At 33.0% G+C, this 22,452-nt stretch overlaps 2 protein-coding genes and 1 long non-coding RNA gene across 4 annotated transcripts; 2 read left to right on the top strand and 1 right to left on the bottom strand.

The window, feature by feature from the left end:
- The first annotated feature begins 12,731 nt into the window (after nucleotides 1-12,731).
- Nucleotides 12,732-14,376, top strand: LOC121203387 (uncharacterized). Its single transcript, XM_041096746.1, has 2 exons — nucleotides 12,732-14,036; nucleotides 14,143-14,376. Exons 1-2 carry the CDS (start codon nucleotides 13,714-13,716, stop codon nucleotides 14,159-14,161), a joined length of 342 nt encoding a protein of 113 aa, XP_040952680.1. The 5' UTR covers nucleotides 12,732-13,713; the 3' UTR covers nucleotides 14,162-14,376.
- A 2,697-nt stretch (nucleotides 14,377-17,073) lies between these two features.
- LOC121219101 (uncharacterized) lies at nucleotides 17,074-19,648 on the bottom strand. Its single transcript, XM_041096745.1, has 2 exons — nucleotides 18,118-19,648; nucleotides 17,074-17,208 (listed from the first exon to the last, which is right to left on the bottom strand). The coding sequence occupies exons 1-2, from the start codon at nucleotides 19,345-19,347 to the stop codon at nucleotides 17,176-17,178; spliced, it is 1,263 nt and encodes a 420-aa protein (XP_040952679.1). The 5' UTR covers nucleotides 19,348-19,648; the 3' UTR covers nucleotides 17,074-17,175.
- On the top strand, nucleotides 17,083-20,596 carry LOC107956119 (uncharacterized). Of its 2 annotated transcripts, XR_005915805.1 has the most exons (6): nucleotides 17,083-17,147; nucleotides 17,323-17,371; nucleotides 17,469-17,503; nucleotides 17,603-17,757; nucleotides 19,655-19,768; nucleotides 20,242-20,596. It is a non-coding gene; the product is annotated as an uncharacterized lncRNA (long non-coding RNA). The 2 variants fall into 2 exon arrangements; XR_005915806.1 differs by lacking the exon at nucleotides 17,083-17,147 and having other exon boundaries at nucleotides 17,323-17,503; nucleotides 19,658-19,768.
- Nucleotides 20,597-22,452: the final 1,856 nt, after the last annotated feature.

Genomic DNA, 22,452 nt, shown 5'->3' with positions numbered 1-22,452 from the left:
TCTGGTAATGGAAAGTGTTTTCTCATCTTAATTCATAATTTTAAACTATTGAAACTTGATTTTTTTTATTTCCTTTTCATTTTTCTCCATTTTAAGAATTTTTTAAAAAAAATTGATTCTTGGTTTTTTTTTGGATTAGTTTTTGGTTAAAATGAGTTTAGAATGGAGTGGGTTAGCTAAAGATCAAGTTAGAATAGAGTTTGGTTAAAGATTTCTTGAGTTGTCAATTGTTGGGTACTTAAAAAGTTATAGAGAGAATGTGAATTAGTTGTTTTTGCTGGTAAGTTTTGGAAGTCATTATTAATGTTCTTAAGGTTAGGTTTTAGGTGTGGTGGGGTTAGAGTAGAGTTTTCATGATTTTTCGATAAAAGTTAGAAAAGTCTCATTGTATCAAAATGCATTTCATGACTAGTTTAAGTGATTTTTCTTGCTTGATTATGTTCATCTAACCTTGTTTCATTTATTGTTTAATGGTTGTAGCTAAGGAGGTGGTTGAGGCTTACAAGGCCAAGGGAAAGGAGAAAGTTATTGAGAATTAGCGACTTCTGATGGGTGTCGAATCCACCAAAATAAATTCCTACACCTAAACAAAATATAAATTTGAGAATAGAGAGTAAGGCCAATCCCAGAAGGATTGGATATCTAAAATTGTGGTTCCTTATAACCAAAATGTGTCGCAGGCAATTGTAGTGCCCACAATAAGTGGCAACCTATACAAAACAAAAAGGGGATTAAATCTGATTAAAAAAACCAATAAAAATTGAAATGAAGTAAAATAAATTAGAACTAAATAGAAGTAAAAATTGATAAGATGACGTTTTAGCTTCAGGCATGATTTGGGCTCCAGTTTTGAATTGATCTCGAATAATGAATTTTTTCCTCCAACCCCTGTGCTCTTCATGCTATATTATACAAATAATAACCCTAATTAATAAATTCCTAAAAAAAAAAGACAAGCTTCAAAATACAAGAATTCCTAATATAAATAATAACCAAATAATTCTAAAATCTTCGTTTTGTGTGCCAACTCAAGTTATCATGTCAAACCTTTTTGCAATCCGCACATCCATTCATTTTTCGATGCGTTGGAAAATAACTGTACCTACATAGAAAATGATTGATTAAGTATTAAATTAGGTAAAACTCATATCCAAAATTAATTAAAAATAAATAATAAAAATATATTAATTAAGCGTATTATTAGTTTCAGTTTGTGCTAACTTATTTTGATTTCTTAATATAAGTTTATTAAGTGATTTAGTTTAGAACATTGTTGTTATTGATTTGTTGATATATGTTGAATTACATTAATGTAATGCTTTCATGTTTGGTAGATGTATTGATGAAATGCTATGTGGATGCATGAGTTAGTTGGATAGAGTTTATGCTTTGGTTGGGAATATTGAATGAGGATTTATGTTGATTAAATGAAAAATGTAACTTAACATGTATTAATATAAAATTCCCTATTAAGTGATACTGGATAAAGTTCGATATAGTTGGCATGCCATAAGATGTGTTTCGTGTTAGTAGGAGCATTTGACTATTGTGTGCATTTTATTGGATAGCTGTACAAGTATAAACATATTAGCACTTGTGTGCACCTTTATGAAGTGTTAGGGGTAATGTGTTTATACGTATCGGAGCTTTTATGCCCGTTTGGGGCTTGTGTGCATCATTCTCGATTGTTAGGGGATTTGTCCATGTATTCGACCTTGAATCCATATTTGGTTAATAGGGGTTGTAATTTTGATATAAAGTTATGTTCTAAGGGTTTATGGAATAAATATTATACTTAATTAAGGAACATGAAAGTATGTTGATAAGTATGTTGATCATGGTTTGAGAATTCAAGATGAGTTGATTCTTCAATCTAACATGGTAAATCTTTGTTACATAGAAGTCATGTGTTTATTTGAATTTGAATTTATATCTTGCTCATTGATGTTTCTTTGTAAACTAGTATACTTTAGTGATTAATGCCTTTATATTGTGAACTCGGTTATGTTAGCATGACCGAGTTTCATTACTTAATGTGCAATCTGTTTGTTTTCGCGCACATGCGTTTAAAATATTTTCGAGTTGTTTTGGCATATCTTTTTAGCATCTGAGGCTCAACATCTCAGTTGATTGCTTGATTTGTAATGTTATTTTTATTTTCTAGTGGAATAAATGACATGTAATTAGGTCATAATTTGGATGTTGGTATTTTGAATGTTTTGGTAGCTTGACATATATTGGTTATCATATGGGTCTTTTGGACATTATTATTAATAACTTTGATTAAGGATTTGATATGTTTGTATATGTTTTTACATGTTTTAATTACTTGCCTAGTGATATTTTGATGGATGAAGTTGTATGCTATAAAATCTTATGTTTTAGACTTGTTTTTATATGCCAATTTTGCATGTAATGAATAGGTTGTATGTTAGACATGTTTAAGAGCATATAAGTTATCAATTGTATGCTTTGAATTTGCATTTCTCTACTTGACTATAATATAGTCTCGAGACACCAAGTACATGTCTCAAGATCATATGAACAAATTCATGTGTTTCATGCATTTCTGGGTAGAGGTCTTAGGACAAACCAAGCTTGTCTCGAAACATAAAATGCTAGGTTTCGAGGCATGGTGACCTTGTCTCGAGACATAAAACATCGAAACTAAATTAGTGGTTTTTTAGCGCAAGGTCTTGAGACATGAGGCTTTGTTTTGAGACACCAAATCCCAAAGTAAAATTTAAATGTAAGGGAGGCATGTCTCAAGACATCACTTCATTCTCTAGAGACATTACCTTGCACTTTAACATTTTGACCTAGGAACCTAACCCCATTTTTACCAACCTTGACCCCGAGCTTTTGTATGTGGGCCCTCATTAACATCTATTGCATACTTATAACATTCTAGTTACTCATTGATAGTATTTCACACATGCTTGTTTTTAGTTTCAGTGTTATGTTTAATTATTTCCTAAGTTGCTTCGGGAATAAATGTGACATTCTACATTCAAATTTGTCGACTGAATCAAGTATAGGATTTTACAACAAAATAAAATGTCATTTAATCTCTTTTAGATGCATGTGTTAGAGGTCTACCTTGACTCAGTTGGTTTATTTCCCCTACAAGACATTCAGATTAAAAAGACCCATCTTCCAAAAGCATAAAGGACCTTCTCATTGACCATGTTCTTTTAAAACACCGTTTTTCACGCCTAGAATTTGCCAAAATACAAAGAGAACTTTCAATCTTCGTTCATGGCTCTTCAGCCTATTTTTCTTGACTCTTGTTCTTCATTCTTCGTACTACTTTGAACCACCATTAACCATTTTCTTCCTAATTGAGTATCAACAATGTTCATCACATGTCATTAATTATGATTAATGTTGTCCATGGTTGGGTGGTTTGCCTGGTTTGTTCGACTTTGCCCAGCCACAAAAAGATTTTGTCCACGAATCGATCTAACCTGACTCAAATTTAAATAAAAATATCTTTATTTAAATTTAATTATAAAAATATATAAATATTTTATTTTATTTTTAAAATAATAATATGTGTTTTTTGAGTCGATCTGAACCATTTTCTTTCGACGAAAGAGAATCGACAAAAAAAAAATATGACTGTTTGATTTATTTTACCAAAATAAAGATAAAAAGGAAAAAAAAACAGATGCGGTTCGAGATGTGAGCGACACCAATCAATAGCGGCCGGCTGCTCAGGGAAAACCAAAGCCGCAAGGGAGGGATCAGAGAAGGAGTTGACGAGAGAACAACCAAAATGGCGTATTCGTATACTTTTTTCTTTTTTTGAAAATACAACCTTTTACCTACCGTCACTACTGCCAAATTGTGATTAGGTAAGACATCTATATAATTTAAATATTTTTTATTTACAAAATATGACGAAGACAACAGATGGCGTGGTGGTTGTCTTGTTGAATCGAATTCTTTAAAGGGTCCAGGTACAGCATGGGAGCTAATGTACCCCTTTAACTTATTTATTTATTTATTTATAATTTCATCCATTGATTATTAATTCCCGAATAATGGTGAATAGTACAATTAATGTAGAATAAAAAAAATCATATCCTCTTAATTTTGCGTTGGATTCTCTTTCTAAACGGCATGCTCTTCAACATTATGTGGAAGTTAGTTAGTAGCCGTCGCTACAGGAGTTTCATTACATAAAATACTGTGCCCTTATTACGTATACAATTTATAATTAGCAAGATGGTTAATATATTATTTGATATCTACGTTTGGTTTTAATATTCAATTTAATATTTGGTACTTAAATTTAGTTTCATCGTTCAATTTAGTACTCGGACGAAACAATATCATGTGATTTAAACATAGAAACCAAACAAGGACACAAAAGACAAAAAAAACTTAAGGCATAAAAACATTAAATATCAAAATGAATATTAAAGTCAAACTCAAATATTAATCTCAAGTATTAAATTGAACATTAGAGTGAAAAATAAGTAGGAAATAGTATATGATTCGTTAGCATAAAAACACTGTATTTGTCCTGCTGGTTACTGAGAAAAATTCATCTAGATAATTTCTGTCTCTTCTCGTCTTCAAAGCATTAGGTGGCTTTCACATTTAAGCTTCAACAAAAGCAAAACAGGAAAAGAGAAAATCATCTGAAACATGTGAAAGACAAGTAATCATTCGTGGTGAATATCAGGTTAAAAAAGAAGAAAATAAAAATCATGGATGGAATAGAGGCCATTAAAGCATATTGACACAATATGGATTGGACCATTGAATCATGCTTATGGATTGGATGATAACATTCAAATATGGCTTAATTCGCATACATTTTACAATATTTAGCTCCCAACTCGATATTCCATCAAATCAAATTCATATTTGTAATAAGAAAATACAAGACTTTCGAATTTTTTTTTAAAAATTAGTGAGAAAGATTTCGATACTAATGAATGCTGAATTTATAGTAATATTATTTCATTATCATCAAACAATTAAATAATGGATTTTATAAATACTATTTACCACCGATAATACAGTTCTACGTTCTAAAATAATGTAATTTTAAACAAAAAAAAATTTGAAGGTATTTATTCTACTAAATACTTCAATTTTTTTCAAGTTAAAAATTCAAGTTAAAATGTATTTTTAACCCACATGGCCTGGACACACTACCGTGTCCTTGGCTGTGTGGTCCTGGGACTTAATTTTTTCAAAAATCGATAGAGATAGCCGTGTGAAACCTGGAACTATTTTTTTCATTTTTAAAACAAGTCAGAGAGTTACACAGGTAAGGCACACAGTCGAGCCACACGGGATTGCTATGGGACTCTACATTGAGGAGTTTTTAAGTGCCAAGAACTTCCTCCACCTACATCGACACATCCATTACTCGCCATCTCGTTGTTGGGCAGAGCTTATGGTAAGTAGGACACTTTATGACGCGAGTCGCTCGAAGGCAGCTTCTCTCTCTCCGGCCTTACGGTATCTTCATGCCCTTTTAGCTCACACTTTGACCGGTAGGAGAGAGAGCACCGGAGTCGTCAGTACTACTGATGCTTATTTTCTATGGAGCATGGCCACCAGACATATCTTTGATTTGACATACTTCATCGCCTTAGCCTTCCGCCATCAGACTGACTGCCACAGGAAGTGTCCCATCTATTTAGGCTCTTATGTGACTCGACTTGCTCGACACACTGGAGCAGTCCTCTACACTTACACTCGTCGGCCAGATGTCCCCACAAGGAATCTTGAGCATGATCCATATGAGGATGATCGAGCGGCGTCGTGGAATAGATCCTCCTCAGTACCAATTAGTTCATTCTAACTCTCAGAATGAACCCAAGGACTTCCCTGATGATTTCCCCTTCCATCACGAGGATCCACCTCAGCCTCCACCTTCGAGTCACCATCCTGTTTCTTTTTGCTGCTACTTTAGCGGACCTCTCTGAGCGGTTCACTCATTTCAAGTAGCATTACTTTTAGAGGTTCGACAGTATTGATGCGACATTACAGCAGATCTGTCAGCATCTCCATATCTCCTCCTCAACGCCGACGACTCACGACACCGACATGTCTGATGATAAGGACCATTGAGTCCATTTGTTTTATTTTTATTTTTATGTTTATTGTTATTTTTTTAGACTTATTTCGTTTTTATATTTTGAACTATATTTTTATTTTTATGGTTATTTCTAATCGAGTTTAATCCCTTAATCTTCTTCACTATTTATGTTTATTTCTTATTAGTTTGCTCGAAATCATGCTCTACATTTAGATTTGACTACAATTTCGCTTTTCACTATTCTGGGAATTCCATCCAATATTTAGGGCAGTTTCAGTTTTCTCTCTCTTTTATGATATTCTGTTTATATGTGATTATATATGTTTGTACATTGAGGGCAATGTACATCTTAAGTGTGAGGAGGTTATTTATATAATTATTATTAGAAAATCCCTGAATTATTTATTGTGTTTAAGTAATTTTCTCATACTTGTATTAGAATAAATTTTTATTGATTTGTGATTTTTGTTGACGTGTTTTAGATTAATTTGTTGATAATTGTGTATTGGTTGATTTAAACTTTAAGGCATGAGAGAATCAAGCATGCTAAGTCTATTTTCAAAATTAAAAAAATTTAGGTTGTTTCCCTGAATTGAGGTATTACCTTGAAGTTTGAGATTTGCAAGATTGATATCAAAAACCATAATTTTTTATGAGATTTTGAGCCTTTAGAGTATACATTTTTCTTACTCATTTTTATTATTGGTTATGAGTGTGTCAATATTAATTTGTTATTCTAGAACTTGCTTCGATTATGCATGTCAATACCACACCTTTGATTTGATATACTGAGATGATAAAGACATTTAGGTTTTAACCCACTTATCTCATAAAAAGCCTACCTACATAATTAACCCTTAGTGAACCCCTTTGAGCCTAACACACCATTTCTTGATTCACCCATTAATTTTAACCCATAACTCATTTTTTGCTCATTGAGAATTTTTCCTGTTTTATTGACTCCATTTTTATCGAGATTTGATTTAGTTAATTGTTTGATTAAGCCTTTTGTTTAAGTTGTTGAATTATTTCTTATTGCTCTCAAATAAAAAAACAAAAAAACAAAAAAACATATATATTGATTATTATTTAGTTCTATGTTAATTGAGCTTGAACAGTTAAATTCATATTTTGAGAAGCAAGTGTTATTCTTGAATAGTTTTAGATTGATGTAATTGTTTTTAATTCAACATTTGTTTATTTTTCTAGTTTGGTAATTTATCAATTCAATCTCGATTTTAACCAACTTTTTCAGCCTTTCTCCACACCCTTTAACCTAAGCCCCATTACAACCTCTTAAAGATCTTTTGATTTGTGTATCATCTCATTTTATAGTGATGGAGATTTGATTTTCATGCAAGCCTATGATAATGACTTTTCATGTTTGACTATTGAGTGCTTATTTTTTGCCCTTAAAAACTTTGAATGATTTGAGTGAATCTTTAGTGAGGATGTTGATTCTTGTCGATTTTGAATTTAAGGTAATTACTTAGATAAGGGGAAATACCTATATTTTCATGCTTTAAAAATGTTTGAATTGGATTGTTTGAATCTTTAGTGCTCTTTTAGTTGAATTATCAATGTATGATTATTTGTGAATTATGATGAAACATCATTGATGAGAATTATGAGTTGAGAAAGATTAATTTTAATTGTGAGTTGAGGATTTTGCTTGAGGACAAGAAAACGCTTAAGTGTGAGGATATTTGATAAGCCATAAAAGTAACATATTTTTAATCTCATTCTTGATGCATTTTTGGATGATTTATTATGTAAATTAGTGAATTTGATGCTCCTAATCCTTTAAATTCATGTTTCTATACTTAGGGGAGCATGAGGGAGCGAAAGGAGCGAAAAATAAGCCAAAATCGAGCAAAAAGAGCTATTTTTAGCATCCACACAGCTTGAGCATTTCCACATGGGCTGGCCACATGCCCGTGTGAGCCATACGGGCTGGCCACACACCCATGTGCTAGCCTGTGTCGATTTCGCAACCTGTTTCTCAAACACGTGGAAAAACCCAAGTTTTAGGCTTTCTGAGCATTCTAAAGTCTATAAATAACAATTAGAAGAAGACCTAAAAGAGCACTTAGAGAAGATTGAAGAAATTACTCGAAGAACACCATCGGAGCCAACTCAAAAGCGAATCTCCTTCAAGATTGAAGATCTCCTTTTAACTTCTTTCAAAGTTTTAGTGAATTTATTTGTCTTGTAGTTTTTCTGATTTTGAGATGTTTTCATTTCAGATTATGAACTAAATTCCCTAGATACCTAGGGAAGATAAAACATATGATGAATCTTATTATTTGATTTCTGAATTACATGATAAAGACTTGGTTCTTATTCTCAATTATGTATGCTTAATCCGTGCTTTAATATTATCAGGATATTAATTCATGTTTAATGTGCTTATTTCAGTGGAGAAAAAGTCCTTGTTTAAGAGTAGGTCTAGAATAATTGAGTGGAGTTGCATGCAATCCTAGAAATAGGACGACATAAATCTACTAGATTAGAGTCAAATCTTGTAATGACCCATTTTCAGTGAAATCGGAATAGTGGTTTTGTGACCACAAATCAAAGCTAGAAAGAAATTTTATTTTAATATTGTAGTATAGTCTATATTATGATAGGAAGGTTGCATGAAAATTTTGATAAGAAAATTTTATTGATTACATGGTTAAATTGATTTAAATGGATTAAAAAATGTATTTCCGGGACTCCGTTCCGGTAAATCGAATTCATAAATATTTATTAAAAATATTTACGAAATTAGTTGTGTGTCTAATTAGGTTTTGATTAGTTGAATTTGACTTAATTAGAAGTAATTAGGAAAAAGGATTAGATTGAAATAAGTGTGAAAGTTTAACTATAAATTAAAGAAAGTAAAAAGGACTAAATTGGTAAATATGCCATTGTTATAAATTGAGGCGATTTAACATTGAAAAATCTAAGATATTTTTAATTTAAAATATATATTATATTATATTTACTAAATTAATAAGTATGTTATTATATTATATTATTATAATATTTTATTATATTATTATGTATATATAAAACAAAAGAAAGAATAGAAAGAGTAAGGAAACAGAATGGAAACAGAGAGAATAGGGAGAAAGAAAGAAGAAAGAAAAAGAAAAAAGAAAATTTGGGATTTTAAGGGTTCAAACTTAAATTGTTAAGTCAAATTAATTCATTTTCTTGTAATTTTTGAGTTTTTATGATCCTAGAACAAAATACTATTAGGTATATGTTGAAATTTTGAAAGTTAATAGATTTTTGGATGTAGTTTATATTGAATTAATGGATGAATTAGAGATTGAATTGATGGAAATTCAAACTAAATTTGGGAAAAAGATTAAATTGTGAAATAAGTTATAAGTTTAATGCAAAAAGGATTAAATTGTAAGAAATTTGAAATTAGGGTTTATTAGTAAAAATTTAAGAGTTAAGTTAAGTTATAAGTAGAATTTAAGTAAAATATAAGGTGTAGATTGTGATAGAAGTAGAAATAATTTTAGTTATGAATTAAATTGAAATGTGAGTTAAGGCAAGAAATGATGAATTTATTATATCATACATGTTTATTTTTATTAAATAGTATAGGAAAGTCATTTGATTGTTTTTCTCTAATATATAAATATTATATGTTTTATATGAAATTGAAGAGAAAGAAAAGAAATGAGAGGACCTAATTGAAGAAAAAAGAAAAAGGGAAGGCTAAGGAGTGAAGGAAGACATCATTTCAACCTTTTTGTTGTAAGTACTACAAGATTTTTTTTTAGAAATTATTTTTTTTATTAAATGTCTATATTATAGTATAAAATTATTTAGAAATAAAATAAAATAAAGTAAAATAAAAGATTATGGAACTATGAAATTTGTAAAGAAAATTATAGATGGAAAACATAAGATGGTATATTGTTTGAACATTAAGTAAATGTTGTGACAAAATATATATATATATATATATGTGAAAAGGTGTGATATTTGTGAATTGTGGAATAAGCACTAAATTGTAATGATGGAGAAATGAGAAATCTTTTTCGAAATAATTCTGTAAAGTATTTAAATGTAAGAAATTCAGTTTTAATGCCCAAGTAGATAGAATTTAGAACTACCAAGATATTAGTGGCATGCCATTAAGGAACTCTAGCACGCTCTCTGATATTTAGCACGTCAGTGCTCTCTGTTTAGCACATCTGTACTCTCTGTATAGCACTTCAGTGCTCTCTGTTCATCAGTGCATAATAATGCACCTCTGTATTTGTTCCGTATAGCCGGTGTGTTCTATAAAATCTACTTTGGGCTAAGAATACGAGTTGTGAACAAAAGCGAATGACCAACGTGTTAAGGTAAGTTTTATAACTTACAAAAAGATATATTAAATTTCATTAATAAATAGCATAGCTAAAGAAACTTATATGTATGTAAATATGTATTAACAGAATGAGTTTAAAATATTTTATTGGGATTTATTTACCTATTTATTCTTATAGTGCTTACTAAGCCTTCACCGGCTTAACGCATTTAATTTTAACGCGTAGGTTCAGTTAGACTCAAAGAGGTAAAGTCGGATTAGAAAATTTCTCATCGCATCACATCCTTAAGAGCTTCAAAAGTAGGTACCATATTTTGAATTAAAATGGCATGTATATAGGTAGTTCAATTATGTTTCCATGTATTAGGGACTAAAATGTAAACTCTTGAACTTCTATCTATTTTGAGGTGCTTGAAGTATTTTGGTATATATGAAATTAATTAGTGAAACTATAAATATGTTTATAAATATGGTTCGTAAGTTAAAATACTATGTACAAATGTTTTAATTAAACAATATCTGGCCATAACCGTTTTGGCACCAAATGTAATAGTCTTATACCGGGTTTGTACGATTGGACCGGGTATAGGATTGTTTCAAATCTAATAGGGGAATCCATAGATCGAGTTAATGCGATAATAGGGGTTTTAATTAGAAAGAGATTTCAATTAATTAACCTAGAGTCAGTTGTTCTAACTCTCGAAAGAGATATTAGCATAATTTAGGGATTTCTATGGACCAAGACACAAGTGAATAAATTATTTAATTCAGATTCGGAATAATAAGTGAAGTCTAGGTGGATTCTTTCCTGGGTATTGTCTTCAAATATTTTCCTAATTCATTCTCTGTCGCGTTCTTAGTTAATTTAGATTAGTAAATTTAGATTAAAACAATCATCCCAATTTATCGGCTAAATAATAGAAAAATAGTAATTCCTAGTACTTTTAGTCCTCGTGGATATGATATTCCCTACTGACCATAGCTATACTATTGTTCGATAGGTGCGCTTGCCTTTGTCGTAATTATAGTTAGTTTAGTGACCATCAAATTTTTCTCCTGTGCCACACAAGTCTGTCGACTCCTATATTCCAACAGAACATCCACAAGTCTTTGCATGGGAAGAGGATTGGACGAGAACGACGCAAGGGTGAGAACGGCGTCGTACTCCAATGTCAAAACAGTAAGAACAATCTCCACCTTCTCAACCTCCAAGATTCAAGATCCAGATGCTTCGATCAAGGCACAGGTATTCTGAATCTTAGCCACATATTCTTTAATTGACATTCACCTTTTTTAATCGAATGCAACTCATGTTTAGTGCGAGATAATTTGGCTCTGGTCATGGCGGCGAACAGTCGGTTTGCGGTACTCCAGACATCGCACGAAGACTTTGAAACTATAAAACAAGAGAGAAGAGCATCACTTATTGTGGACAACAACCAGGACGCAAGCAAATTATATTGCTGATGGAACATCGATGCCTCTGGATTCAGAACCAGAGGACCCTCCGGAGATGGAATAAACTATGGTGGAGCAGGTAAGGTACTTTCAATAAACCCTGTTAACTCATAACCTTCAACAATCAATTTTATGTGTTGTTGCCACTGTACAAAGTTACCTTCATCTAGTTTGACAGTATCATGTCGAGGGAAGCATTGAACTAATCGAGAATTGGACAGTACATTGGACGAATTACCATTGTTTGCATAAACAGACTCAGTCGAGTTAGCCATGAAAGCGTAGCACGAGCAAGTCTCCAGGATTTAGGCGAAAGATACCATGTAAGTATATACAAAGAATTCAATAGAAAATGCAATGACTGAAATGAATTGAGAAATTTGATTTATTATTGCCTATTTTGATACAGTTTATCAAGTGTATTTATATCCACTTTACAAAGGGATAACTACTACTAACAACTTGTGAACAGCTCACTAACAATACTAACAACCTAACAGATTCTTTACTAATGTTGATATACTCTAACATGGGAAACTTCACAAATCTGTTTTCAAATGTTTGGTTTGAGTGTTGGAAAAAGAGAAAACAGGAGCTAGTTTCAATGACACTTCTGAATTGGGAAGTGAAATAACTTCAGTTAGTGGCGATGGAAATAGGGATATTGATGACCCTTTAATAGAGGGAAAGTACTTTATGAAATCCCTAGATCTTAGTCTTCCCTCTATGAAATAGTAAGGCAAAACATCAAATATTTTTCCATCTTTCATGTCAAATTTTAAACATTGGAGCAATTCATAATATATGTTTTCTTTTTTCAGTGACGCCAAAAGGAAGATCATCAAGACCTCCTCCAATGACAAATTCTGGGTGTAGTTTAAGAATGAATTCAGAAAACCAGCTACTTGTAATGAGTCCAAGAGCTAGAAGAGCCTTTGGTCATGCCTTAGATTCCCAACTCCCCTAGTCTTTCTTCATCAGGTTCGATTTGCTTAGAGACAGAAAAAGAAAACTTCAGCTGGTTTTCATTGATGATTGATGAAATGCTTTCCTAGATCAAACATGGCTTCTATCTGAATACGAAACAGAGGAATTACATTTGTGCTAATATGCTTAACCATCCGTACACTATACATAGCCTCTGTGCTGAACAATCATGCTTAGACCTTAGTTCATGAAAGATGAGACAATTTTAGCAAAAACTATTTGGAAGTTCTTTAAGCATACCACGTTAGTGCTCCAAAGCTTGACAGAGCAGTCATTACTTCAACGTACTGGCCAAACTTTGTTGGTTCAACTTGAGAAAAGTCGACAGCACATTGCCCTCTTTTGGTTGTTCAGTGTATTGTAAGAACCCTTAACAAGTTTCGGCATCCCATGTCTGTATTTAACTATTGCTACCATGAGACTCCTTAAACTTTCATCTCCAAAGGATTGAGCAGTTCTTAATGGCTACATTGTAGACTCTGGCGGCCAGCATAGCAATGGACTAATGGGTCGGGCCCAAGTTTTGGTGAGCTTAGAGCCAATTAGATTTCATTTCTTCCAATTGATGATTAGTATAACTATTTTTTAACTAACCTCTCTCCCATATTTGTCCAATAAAATAAGTCTGAGCTGTTACTAATTTGCGGGGTTAAAAATTTTGGTTCTCTAGCTTCATGTGGTGCATCACAGCCATCCCTTACAAACATATATATACACATATGTATTGTCTTCCATCGCTGATTTTAGTCGATCAAGGAGGTAAATCATTCTGTTAAGCATTACAGGCTTTAAACGATTTGTCAAAAATGAGGGATGATTTAATTAGGAGATGGAAATATGTCATTATTAAGATGCTGTGGGTACAGGTTTTAGAAGCAACAACATGGAAACAAAGTACGTATTAGGTGATGAGGAGGAGGAGACGACGGTGGCCATTGATGAGGCTGATGACTTGCGGCAGCCCAATGACACATTTCTTACTGATTTGAATCTCCTGATTGTAGCGCTTTCACTAAGCTCCATATGCAACGAAGGAGATGATGGCTTAAACTTGGATGCCACCGACAACAACGAAGTCAATTTTAAGGATCGTGAAGCAGGTATGGATAAGGGCAAGCTCCATGCTAGAAAACGGGATACCAACGACGACGTAAAGCTCATGAGACGACAAACACAAAAGTTCCAAACACCACACAAGGATTTCAGGTGAGAGATTTGGCAGTGTTTCTTTTTGTACGTTACGTTTTTACATTAAAGAAAAGAGAAGCAGATAATATATGTCTAGTTATTAATGCGCTGAATTTATGCACAGGCATTGCAGAAGAATGTAGACGACGACATTGGTACAGAGAGGAAGAGCGAAAACAAGAAAATTTTGATGGTTAAGCGCTGAGGAAATTGGCGGTTCTTTTTGTATTGTAGCAGCTGGTACTCTAATATATATTGTTTTTTTGATTGGATTCAGATAGTTCCCTTGCTTCATTATCGGTCAGTTGGCCTCCAAATTCACTTTATTACATTTTTTTTCTTTTTGCATATATTTTAATTATTTTTAAAGTTGCATGTGTTTTTTTTTTTTCTTTTATAAATCATAAATGACATTCCAAAGCTCAATCTCATTAAACCCAATGTTTAAGATGCTATCTAAATCACTTAACTGAACCAATTTGAAGTAAACTACAAGTATCTAATTGGACTAACAAAAATTTATGTATGTAAACTTTGAAACTAAATTCAAGCACCAAAATGTATATTTATTTTATGAATAAATAAATAAAGGTTTAAAAATGTGAAGAGTCTATGTACTCTTTTGAAATTTCATATTTAATTTCATTTTAATTTTGAGACATTAAAGATCTTGGTCCCTAACCTAACTTCCATCCATTTCTTTGATTAGTCTCTAATGTGGCAATTACAGAGATAAAGAAAAATAACTTTCATAATTTTTTGTATATTTGTCCATTGCTCTTTAAAAATACATAAAAATTCAAAAAAAATAGATAAACGATAACTAATATATATTGGGTTTGACAGTCAAGAATTAATGCTCGATGTTTATCAAACGAAATTGAAAGAATTATTAGGTTTGGTAGCTTAGAAATCAATCATAGTTGTGCAACTGAGTAGATAAGATGATGAAGAGATGTGTGATTGGGTCGAATCACCAAAAATAAATTCATATGCTTAAACCAAGTCTAAATTAAATTTGCAGTATATAGAGTAAAATTAATCCCATAAAAACTGAGTTGATCAATTTTACGATTTTTTATGATTAAGATTAAGCGAATCTAAATCTAAAATACAACATAACTTCTTTCTATAAGATGGATGTAGTTGATGAAGATGAGTGGACATCAGTATTGTGATCTCCCTCTAATTCTTCCTCCAAACTATTGGTGGTTGATTCATGCTACTTTTAATTTTTTAATTATTTATTGTTATTTTTCAATTTCATGTTATCTATCTCATAACTTGGAATATGCTCTTTATCTGTTTCAATTATGAAATGCAAATTAAACATATTTTCTCCTCCTAAGAAGCATTTTGTCAAATCAAATTTTATCTTCACAAACAAATAACTATTCTACCATAATATTAAATTTATTGATTTTATATGTAAATGTTTATTTCATTTTTCATTGATGTTATAATTTTGTGTCTTAAATCATTTTTATTTCTCACAAATCGTGTCTTTAATTAGAGACTACACAATATGGTCTATATAAAAACTTTTTTGAAATTGTTGGCTTCTTTTCAAGTTTTTCTTTTTCATATTTGTTCACTCTTTTTTAATTAATTTTTTTATTGTTATTTTTTAAATTTTATTATAATGAAAAAAACTTGTCAATGGTATGTATTAAATTTTAATTATATTTTTTTTGTTTTAAATTGTTTTGGAAGTTATATAATTTTATTTTTATCTGTCTTAAATCATTTTTAAAAGTTATAAATTTTGTAAGTTATAGTATTGAGATGCATAAGGAGATTTTTTTTTTTAATTACAATAGAAGGGTACGTGACTCGAATCCAAATCACATTGTAAACACCTTGACATCAAGCCAACCCACGAAGTTTATACGGAGAACCATTTAAAACAATCAAATTAAAGTAGATAAATTTCAATCGTTGTCCATTTTTTTAGTATATAGTCAAAAGGTAATGAATTTTAATGAATCTTTTTAAGCCTAAATTTTTTTATTTAATTTATGTTCTTCCTGCACATCTTTGTAACTTTTATCGTTGAATTTTATCAAGGAAACAGAAATTTTATCAATGAAATACAAACTTTATCTAAATAATTAGCTTTTTCTCCGAGTATTTGGGCTAAATTCAAATCTTGAAGTTGATATTATTGAGAGGGCGTTACCTAAATACCACTTCAACCCGAGCAAGACTATACTCAAATTAAACCATAAAACGGATGAGAATAGTTGTGGTTATACAAAAAAAAATTCAATTTTTCTATAGAAATATCAGGATTCTATGCCCATTACTTTTTAGGAAAAATATGTAATGACCCAATTTTTAAGGTATCAGAAAATACAATCTTAGAACCCTATTTTTCTAAACTAAATCCTAAATATAAAATAGGAATACTTACAGATATTGTGTAACTATTTTGTCTATAGAATAGTTAAATAAAGCTTAAGAATTAAATTATAAAAAGAATTTTAATTAAAAAAGAAACAATAACTTTACTCATAAATTGAAAAACAATAAAAAAATAACACGATGAAATTTTATTAAATTAAAAAGGGTTAATGTTTTTAGGAGTTGTAAAACACCTCACCTTTTATTAAAAGTATATATATAATAACTAAAACCTAAAAAAGAAAGGGCGGTTGTAAGGCCTCCCCTTTTCAACCCTTTTACGCATATATATAATAATAATATTGATATCTGAACTTGTTCACTTTTCCCAATTGATATTTATTTTTTTTTGTCTACATGAATTTTTTTCCGTCCACTATATTAATACATAAGACTAACGACATTAATTTTTTTGCTGATGTGGCAGTGCTAATCAATCACACACCGCCACATGGCATCCTCTTATGCCTCATTTTTCTTTTCTATTTTCCTTTCTCTTCCCTTTTTCTTTTCTTTTCTTTTTCTGGGCCTGCATCCTGCATCTTTCTTCCTCCGTCAAAAACTTCCTCCCGTCCGAACGCTCGTCTCCGCGCAGGCAGAAGCAGATTACCCAATGCCCTATCTCCAACTGATCTCTGAGAAAACGAAATCAGTGACAACTCGGAACCCGATGTAAAGAATAACTACAACCAGAAGAAGCGCGAGGCTCGTCGGCTGTCTGTTGGGGTAAGGACCTCGCTTCATTCTCAACCCCTCAAATCAAACGCATCCTCAGGTGCAGTGCAACCTACAAACATATATTTATTAAAAAAACATTTTTAAACTTTTCAAATCAAATGGTATAATACTGAAAGCTAACATCTTTGTTTATTTTAATTTCTTTTGCGTTGTGAATGTTTAGAGCGTCTTCTCTCGAACAAGATGTTTTCGGTGCTTTAATGCTAGTTAAGGTATTTAAGGAAGTACAAGTTTTATAATTCTGAAGCTTTTTATTAGTTCATTTGAAAATATGTTATTGTAGACAAGGTGTTTGTGTTTTGGTTGCAGAGACTAGGGCCTGATGTTCGAGAGGGAAAGCGAAGGTAATTCAATTATATTGGTAAAAAAAGTATATTGAAAGCCAATTGATTTACGTTCCTTTATGGGTTGTGGTGAATGATTTATACTATATTTTGTGTTAGGGAAACTACTAAGAGAAGTAGAGCTTGAATTGATGGAAGTTTTGATCCAGGCTACAAAACTAGGTGACTAGAAAACATTGCAGGCTTTAGCTGGTTCAAAGACGCAAATCATTGAAGAAGATGATGATGATGATGACGACCAATTTGAATATAGTGTAATTCAAGTTTTGATTTGAAGACTTAGTGTAGGCTTGTTAGAGTATTATAAAGAAAGTCAGTTGTCAGTTAGTTGTTAAGTCAGCAGTTAGTCTGGTAAGGCAGTTACAGCTCATGATGTAGAACTCCTTTAAGAAGAATCTCATTAGTCTTCAAATCACGAACTTGACATTGTGTGGGAAGAAATTCAAACATCACCTGGTTATCTCTTGTGAATTTTGACACAGAGAGTAAATTTTTAGTTATGCCAGGTGTATATAATAAGGATTTCATGTAAAGCGGTCGCATCTTAGTAAGCAGAGAAGACTGACCAGAGAGTAAGACAGGTAGAGTATCACCATTGCCAACATACACCTTACCTGGCCCATTGCGCGAGGTGTTATCACCAAGAGTGGCAACCGAGTGAGTGAGGTGACGAGTTGCCCCAGAACCCGGATACCAGGCATTGTCTCCAACAGTGTCAGAAGTAGCCAGCAAAGCATGAGGCTGAGACGCATTGATAGATGAAACCTGAGTCTGTGGTGATGGGTTACCAACAAAAGGGTTTGTCCAGTTAGAAGGGGGGCTATTTGATAACTCCAGTTGGGTGGAGGAGCAGACAACACAGGTGTTGGTGACATCATAGCAGGTGAAGTCCAGAAAGAAGAACCAGGTGCATACATACACGCATTTGCCTGTGGTGGAGGTTTATAATTGTTGCTTTTGTAGGACGCATCAAATCTGTAGTAGCAATAATCTACAAGATGGCCTGTTTTCCCACATAGCTGACACTGAAATCGAGTTCCAGAAAACCGACCACGTCCACAACCCCGAGATGCAGATGGTCGATAAGATGGTACAAACTCACTAGGAACAGATTCAGCAGGTTGCTGAGAAACCAGATTGGCAGAACTAGGAATCTCAGCCATTACAACTTGCTGACGAGACTCAGCATCAACCAACATGGTCACAACACTCTGAAGACTATATGGAACCTGACTAGCAACAATAATGGAAACAATAGACTCATATTCAGACAACAAACCATTTAAAATAGTCGTGACATGCTCATGCTCACTGATGACCTCCCTATAGCTGGCCAAATTGTCACAGTAGAGCTTAACTTTCATCAAGAATTCACGCATAGAAAGATCTCCCTTACATTGTGAGTGTAATGCACGGCGATAGAACATTAGCCGAGAAGTAGATTTACTGCCATATAAAGAGACAATGGCATTCCAGATTTGAGCACTCGTGTCCAATCCGATGAGATGAGCGAGAATCGCTTGACTCACTGAGGATAAGAGCCAAGAAGCAAGAGCACTATCTTGCTGTTCGAATCTAACAAACTCAAAATTTTCTTGAGGGACACCATTATCATCTGGAATCGTGGAAGGAGGTGGCACGGTGTGCAAGTCAAGAAAGCTCTGGAGCTTATAAGCTTTTACTGCCAAAAATACTTGTTTCCATAAAAGATAATTGGAATCATCAAGAAGAACACTGACCTTCTTGGTAGAAAAGAACCTGCTATCAACAACACTGCTGGTAAGGTTAGACGCCATCGTGGGAGTTGCGGACTGAGTATCAGATGGACTTGACAGAGAATCCATGCAACCAACAAAACTCAAAAACCACCAACCCAGGATGAGATGACCTCTGATACCATGTTGTATTATACTCAAGACTAACAACAGAATGAATACTTCAAATTATCTTATTCTTAAGTGAAGATGATACATGTATTTACACAAGACGTCATGAGTTGTAACTGCCTTACCAGACTAACTGCTGACTTAACAACTAACAACTAACAACTAACTGACAACTGACTTTCTTTATAATACTCTAACAAGGCTTAAACTGATTACACTTGCATGTATATTCTCTTACTATTTGTGCTGTTTTTTTTTAATTTAGTAGTCGCAGGAGTTTGTTAACACTGCAAATAGATTGTTTGATGGGTTGATAAGCAAGGTTATTGAAATTCCTAATGAAGTATTTTCAGTTAGCAGTGTCGATTTTGATCGTCAGGTAAGCAGACCGATTAAATTATTTCTCAAATGTTTTAATCAATATGTACCATTAGAAGCTCGAGGCTAGTTAGGCAAGCAAATTCATCTAAATTCTTCACCTCCAAATTGCTTCACTGCCCTGCATGTACAACTTAAATGTTGCATTGCTCAAAAGTCGAATTGTTGCTCCTTTTTTATTTTCTTTTATGTTATTTTGGATAAGTAACAGATTTTATTTATCCAAGAAGTTGTTAAACTGCTACTGGTACGCTGTCCACTAGATACACAACTTATAGCATCTCGACTGACTTGAACATAGAGGGATTTAAACCTCAGGCATTAGAAAGACGATTTAATATGTTGCAGTGCTCATTAGACCAGCATGCAAGCCATAAGCATACTACATCGTTATAGTTGATATAGCCAAGTACCACTGCCACTATTGCTTGATATCTTGTATTGATTTTTAATCAAGTTTTGTTGCTTTGACAGGAATTCTGTAAACTTGTTCGAAGAGTGCAAACAAGTTAAAAACAAAGCCAAAATGTGAGTGAAGAAGATAATGAAAAAATAGAATCAACAGTAAGAAGCGCCAGAAAGACCCTCACTCGTTTTCCTCGTACCGTCGCCAAGAAATTGACTACAGAAGAGAGTTTTGATTAATATGATTTGTAATACCATTATTTTGTACCATAGTTAAGTTCATTTTCTTATGCATGTCATATTGCATAAGATTAAAGTCTTAGAAATCACAAAATTATAGAGGCCATCGGCATGTTCTGCTGACAAACCAATATAGTAAAAAAAAGACATTCTTAAAAATTATTGATGTCCACCATCTTTTTTCCTTTAGGTGCCCATGTCTTGCGGTGTTGAACGGACACTTTCTTAATTTGTTGTAGAGCCTTCTATTTCTAAACCACTATTTTTGTATTTATTCACAACATTTTACATGTAAATATCAAGTGGGAGGAAATAAAATTAAAATCTCAACCAAACACAACAACTCATTTCAAAATTCGGAAGAGTAGGCACAGTAGCAACTTTTCTAGTTTAGTCCACAATCATTGACGATTGTTTTCGAAAGCTCAGTAACCACAACTATCTATCTATCTATCTATATCTATATATACACATATATATATCGCCATTGAAGAATATCACCATTTCTGAACAAGAAGAATCGACACTACTAAACAAAAATACTTCATTAGTAATTTTTTCCTTCGTCGGTGTTATCTTCACACACTTTCCATGCCACCACCATTCACAACTGTCACAACCAATCCAAAACTCATCGGAATTGTATCCTCCCCCTTCTCCCCCCGACAGATCCCATAAAAGGTATCGTATTGCTTTTCTTCATCCTTCTCGTAACTATTATCAGTTATCTTAAGATTGTTTCTCGACTACCCATCGAGTGACCTCTGAAAGGCAAAAGGTGGAATGATAAATACAAAAACCAAGCAAGAAAAAATGATGATCCAGTTCGAATTGCATTCATCATTCACCTTAGTGCTCTTTCGTGATTTGCTTCCGCACTCTATTCTGGGTTTGTCTTTGACTTGCTTCCTTCCAGTAACAACTTTAAAGATGGTGCGAAGATCGTTTATCATGCTAAATAAGTGCTTTCTATGGAGTGAAAGGCACAAGACTAATGATTTATAGTCCTATCACAACATCACATGCCAAAATCTGCCACTGTATGCATACCCGTCTTGGATATATACACATATTCAAAACTCACACCTAAGTTTGAGTAACATAGTCAAGCATTCCAATATGAAAATCAGTACTGATAATTTTTCAAATTTCAGAGTCGAAACTCAGGCTCAACCAGTCTCCTTCCTCATTTTTTTTCTTCGTTTTATATCAAGTTATAGACATTCATGTTTTTTTTTATTTGTAATTGACATTCATATTTCAGTATGAATAAGGTATATAACAACATAGCTGTAGGGCTCAAATTTTGCCCGGAGCCCAAAGTAAACAAAAATTCACAGTCCATAACCCCCAAGCCCAACAACTAAAAAACCTAACAACCCAGGCCCAATATGGCCCCAAGGCCCAAAATAAAAATAAACCCTAGCTACTGCTGGCAGCCGCTCCTGCCTCTGCCCAGCCCTTTGTGCGTGACGAGCCTCCTCACGTGCACCACATCAGCGCCTCCATCTGGCCTCCGTACACGCCATGTCCCCTCTTCGTACGTCGTACCTGCAACAACAGACAACCAACGGCGTTGTATTGGCCACATAACCCGCGCGTGTGACCCGACCCGGGGAAGGATCCGCGCGTTTTGCAACATTTGGGAGATTTGCGCAAATGGTCCCCTCTTTTTTGTGCCGGATTCAAATCGGTTCTTTTCCCTTTGTAAATTCCACCCTTTAATTTGCTTCTCGTTTTATTTTAGTCCATGCCGCAGCACAACGTTTTGGAGGGTTGGGAATATTCCCCTTTCAGTCCCCCATGTTATTCGCTCTCTGTAATTTGGATATTTCCTTTTATTTATTTCAGATTTCTCCCCCGAATTACTGCTTTAGTGCCAATTTAATCCTCTGTTTCATTATTATTGCTAATTTTGTTTAGTTTATTATCTTTACTATTGTTATTATTAGTATTATTATTTATATGTCTATTTATCTATGTACATGTATTATTATTTTGTTATTTATATTATTACTTTAAGTTTTGAATTATTATCAT

The sequence above is a fragment of the Gossypium hirsutum genome, chromosome D07 (assembly GCF_007990345.1).
Source record: "Gossypium hirsutum isolate 1008001.06 chromosome D07, Gossypium_hirsutum_v2.1, whole genome shotgun sequence".
Lineage (NCBI taxonomy): Eukaryota > Viridiplantae > Streptophyta > Magnoliopsida > Malvales > Malvaceae > Gossypium > Gossypium hirsutum.
The sequence above is the reverse complement of the archived record's forward strand: the minus strand, read 5'-3'. Positions and strand labels throughout refer to the sequence as shown.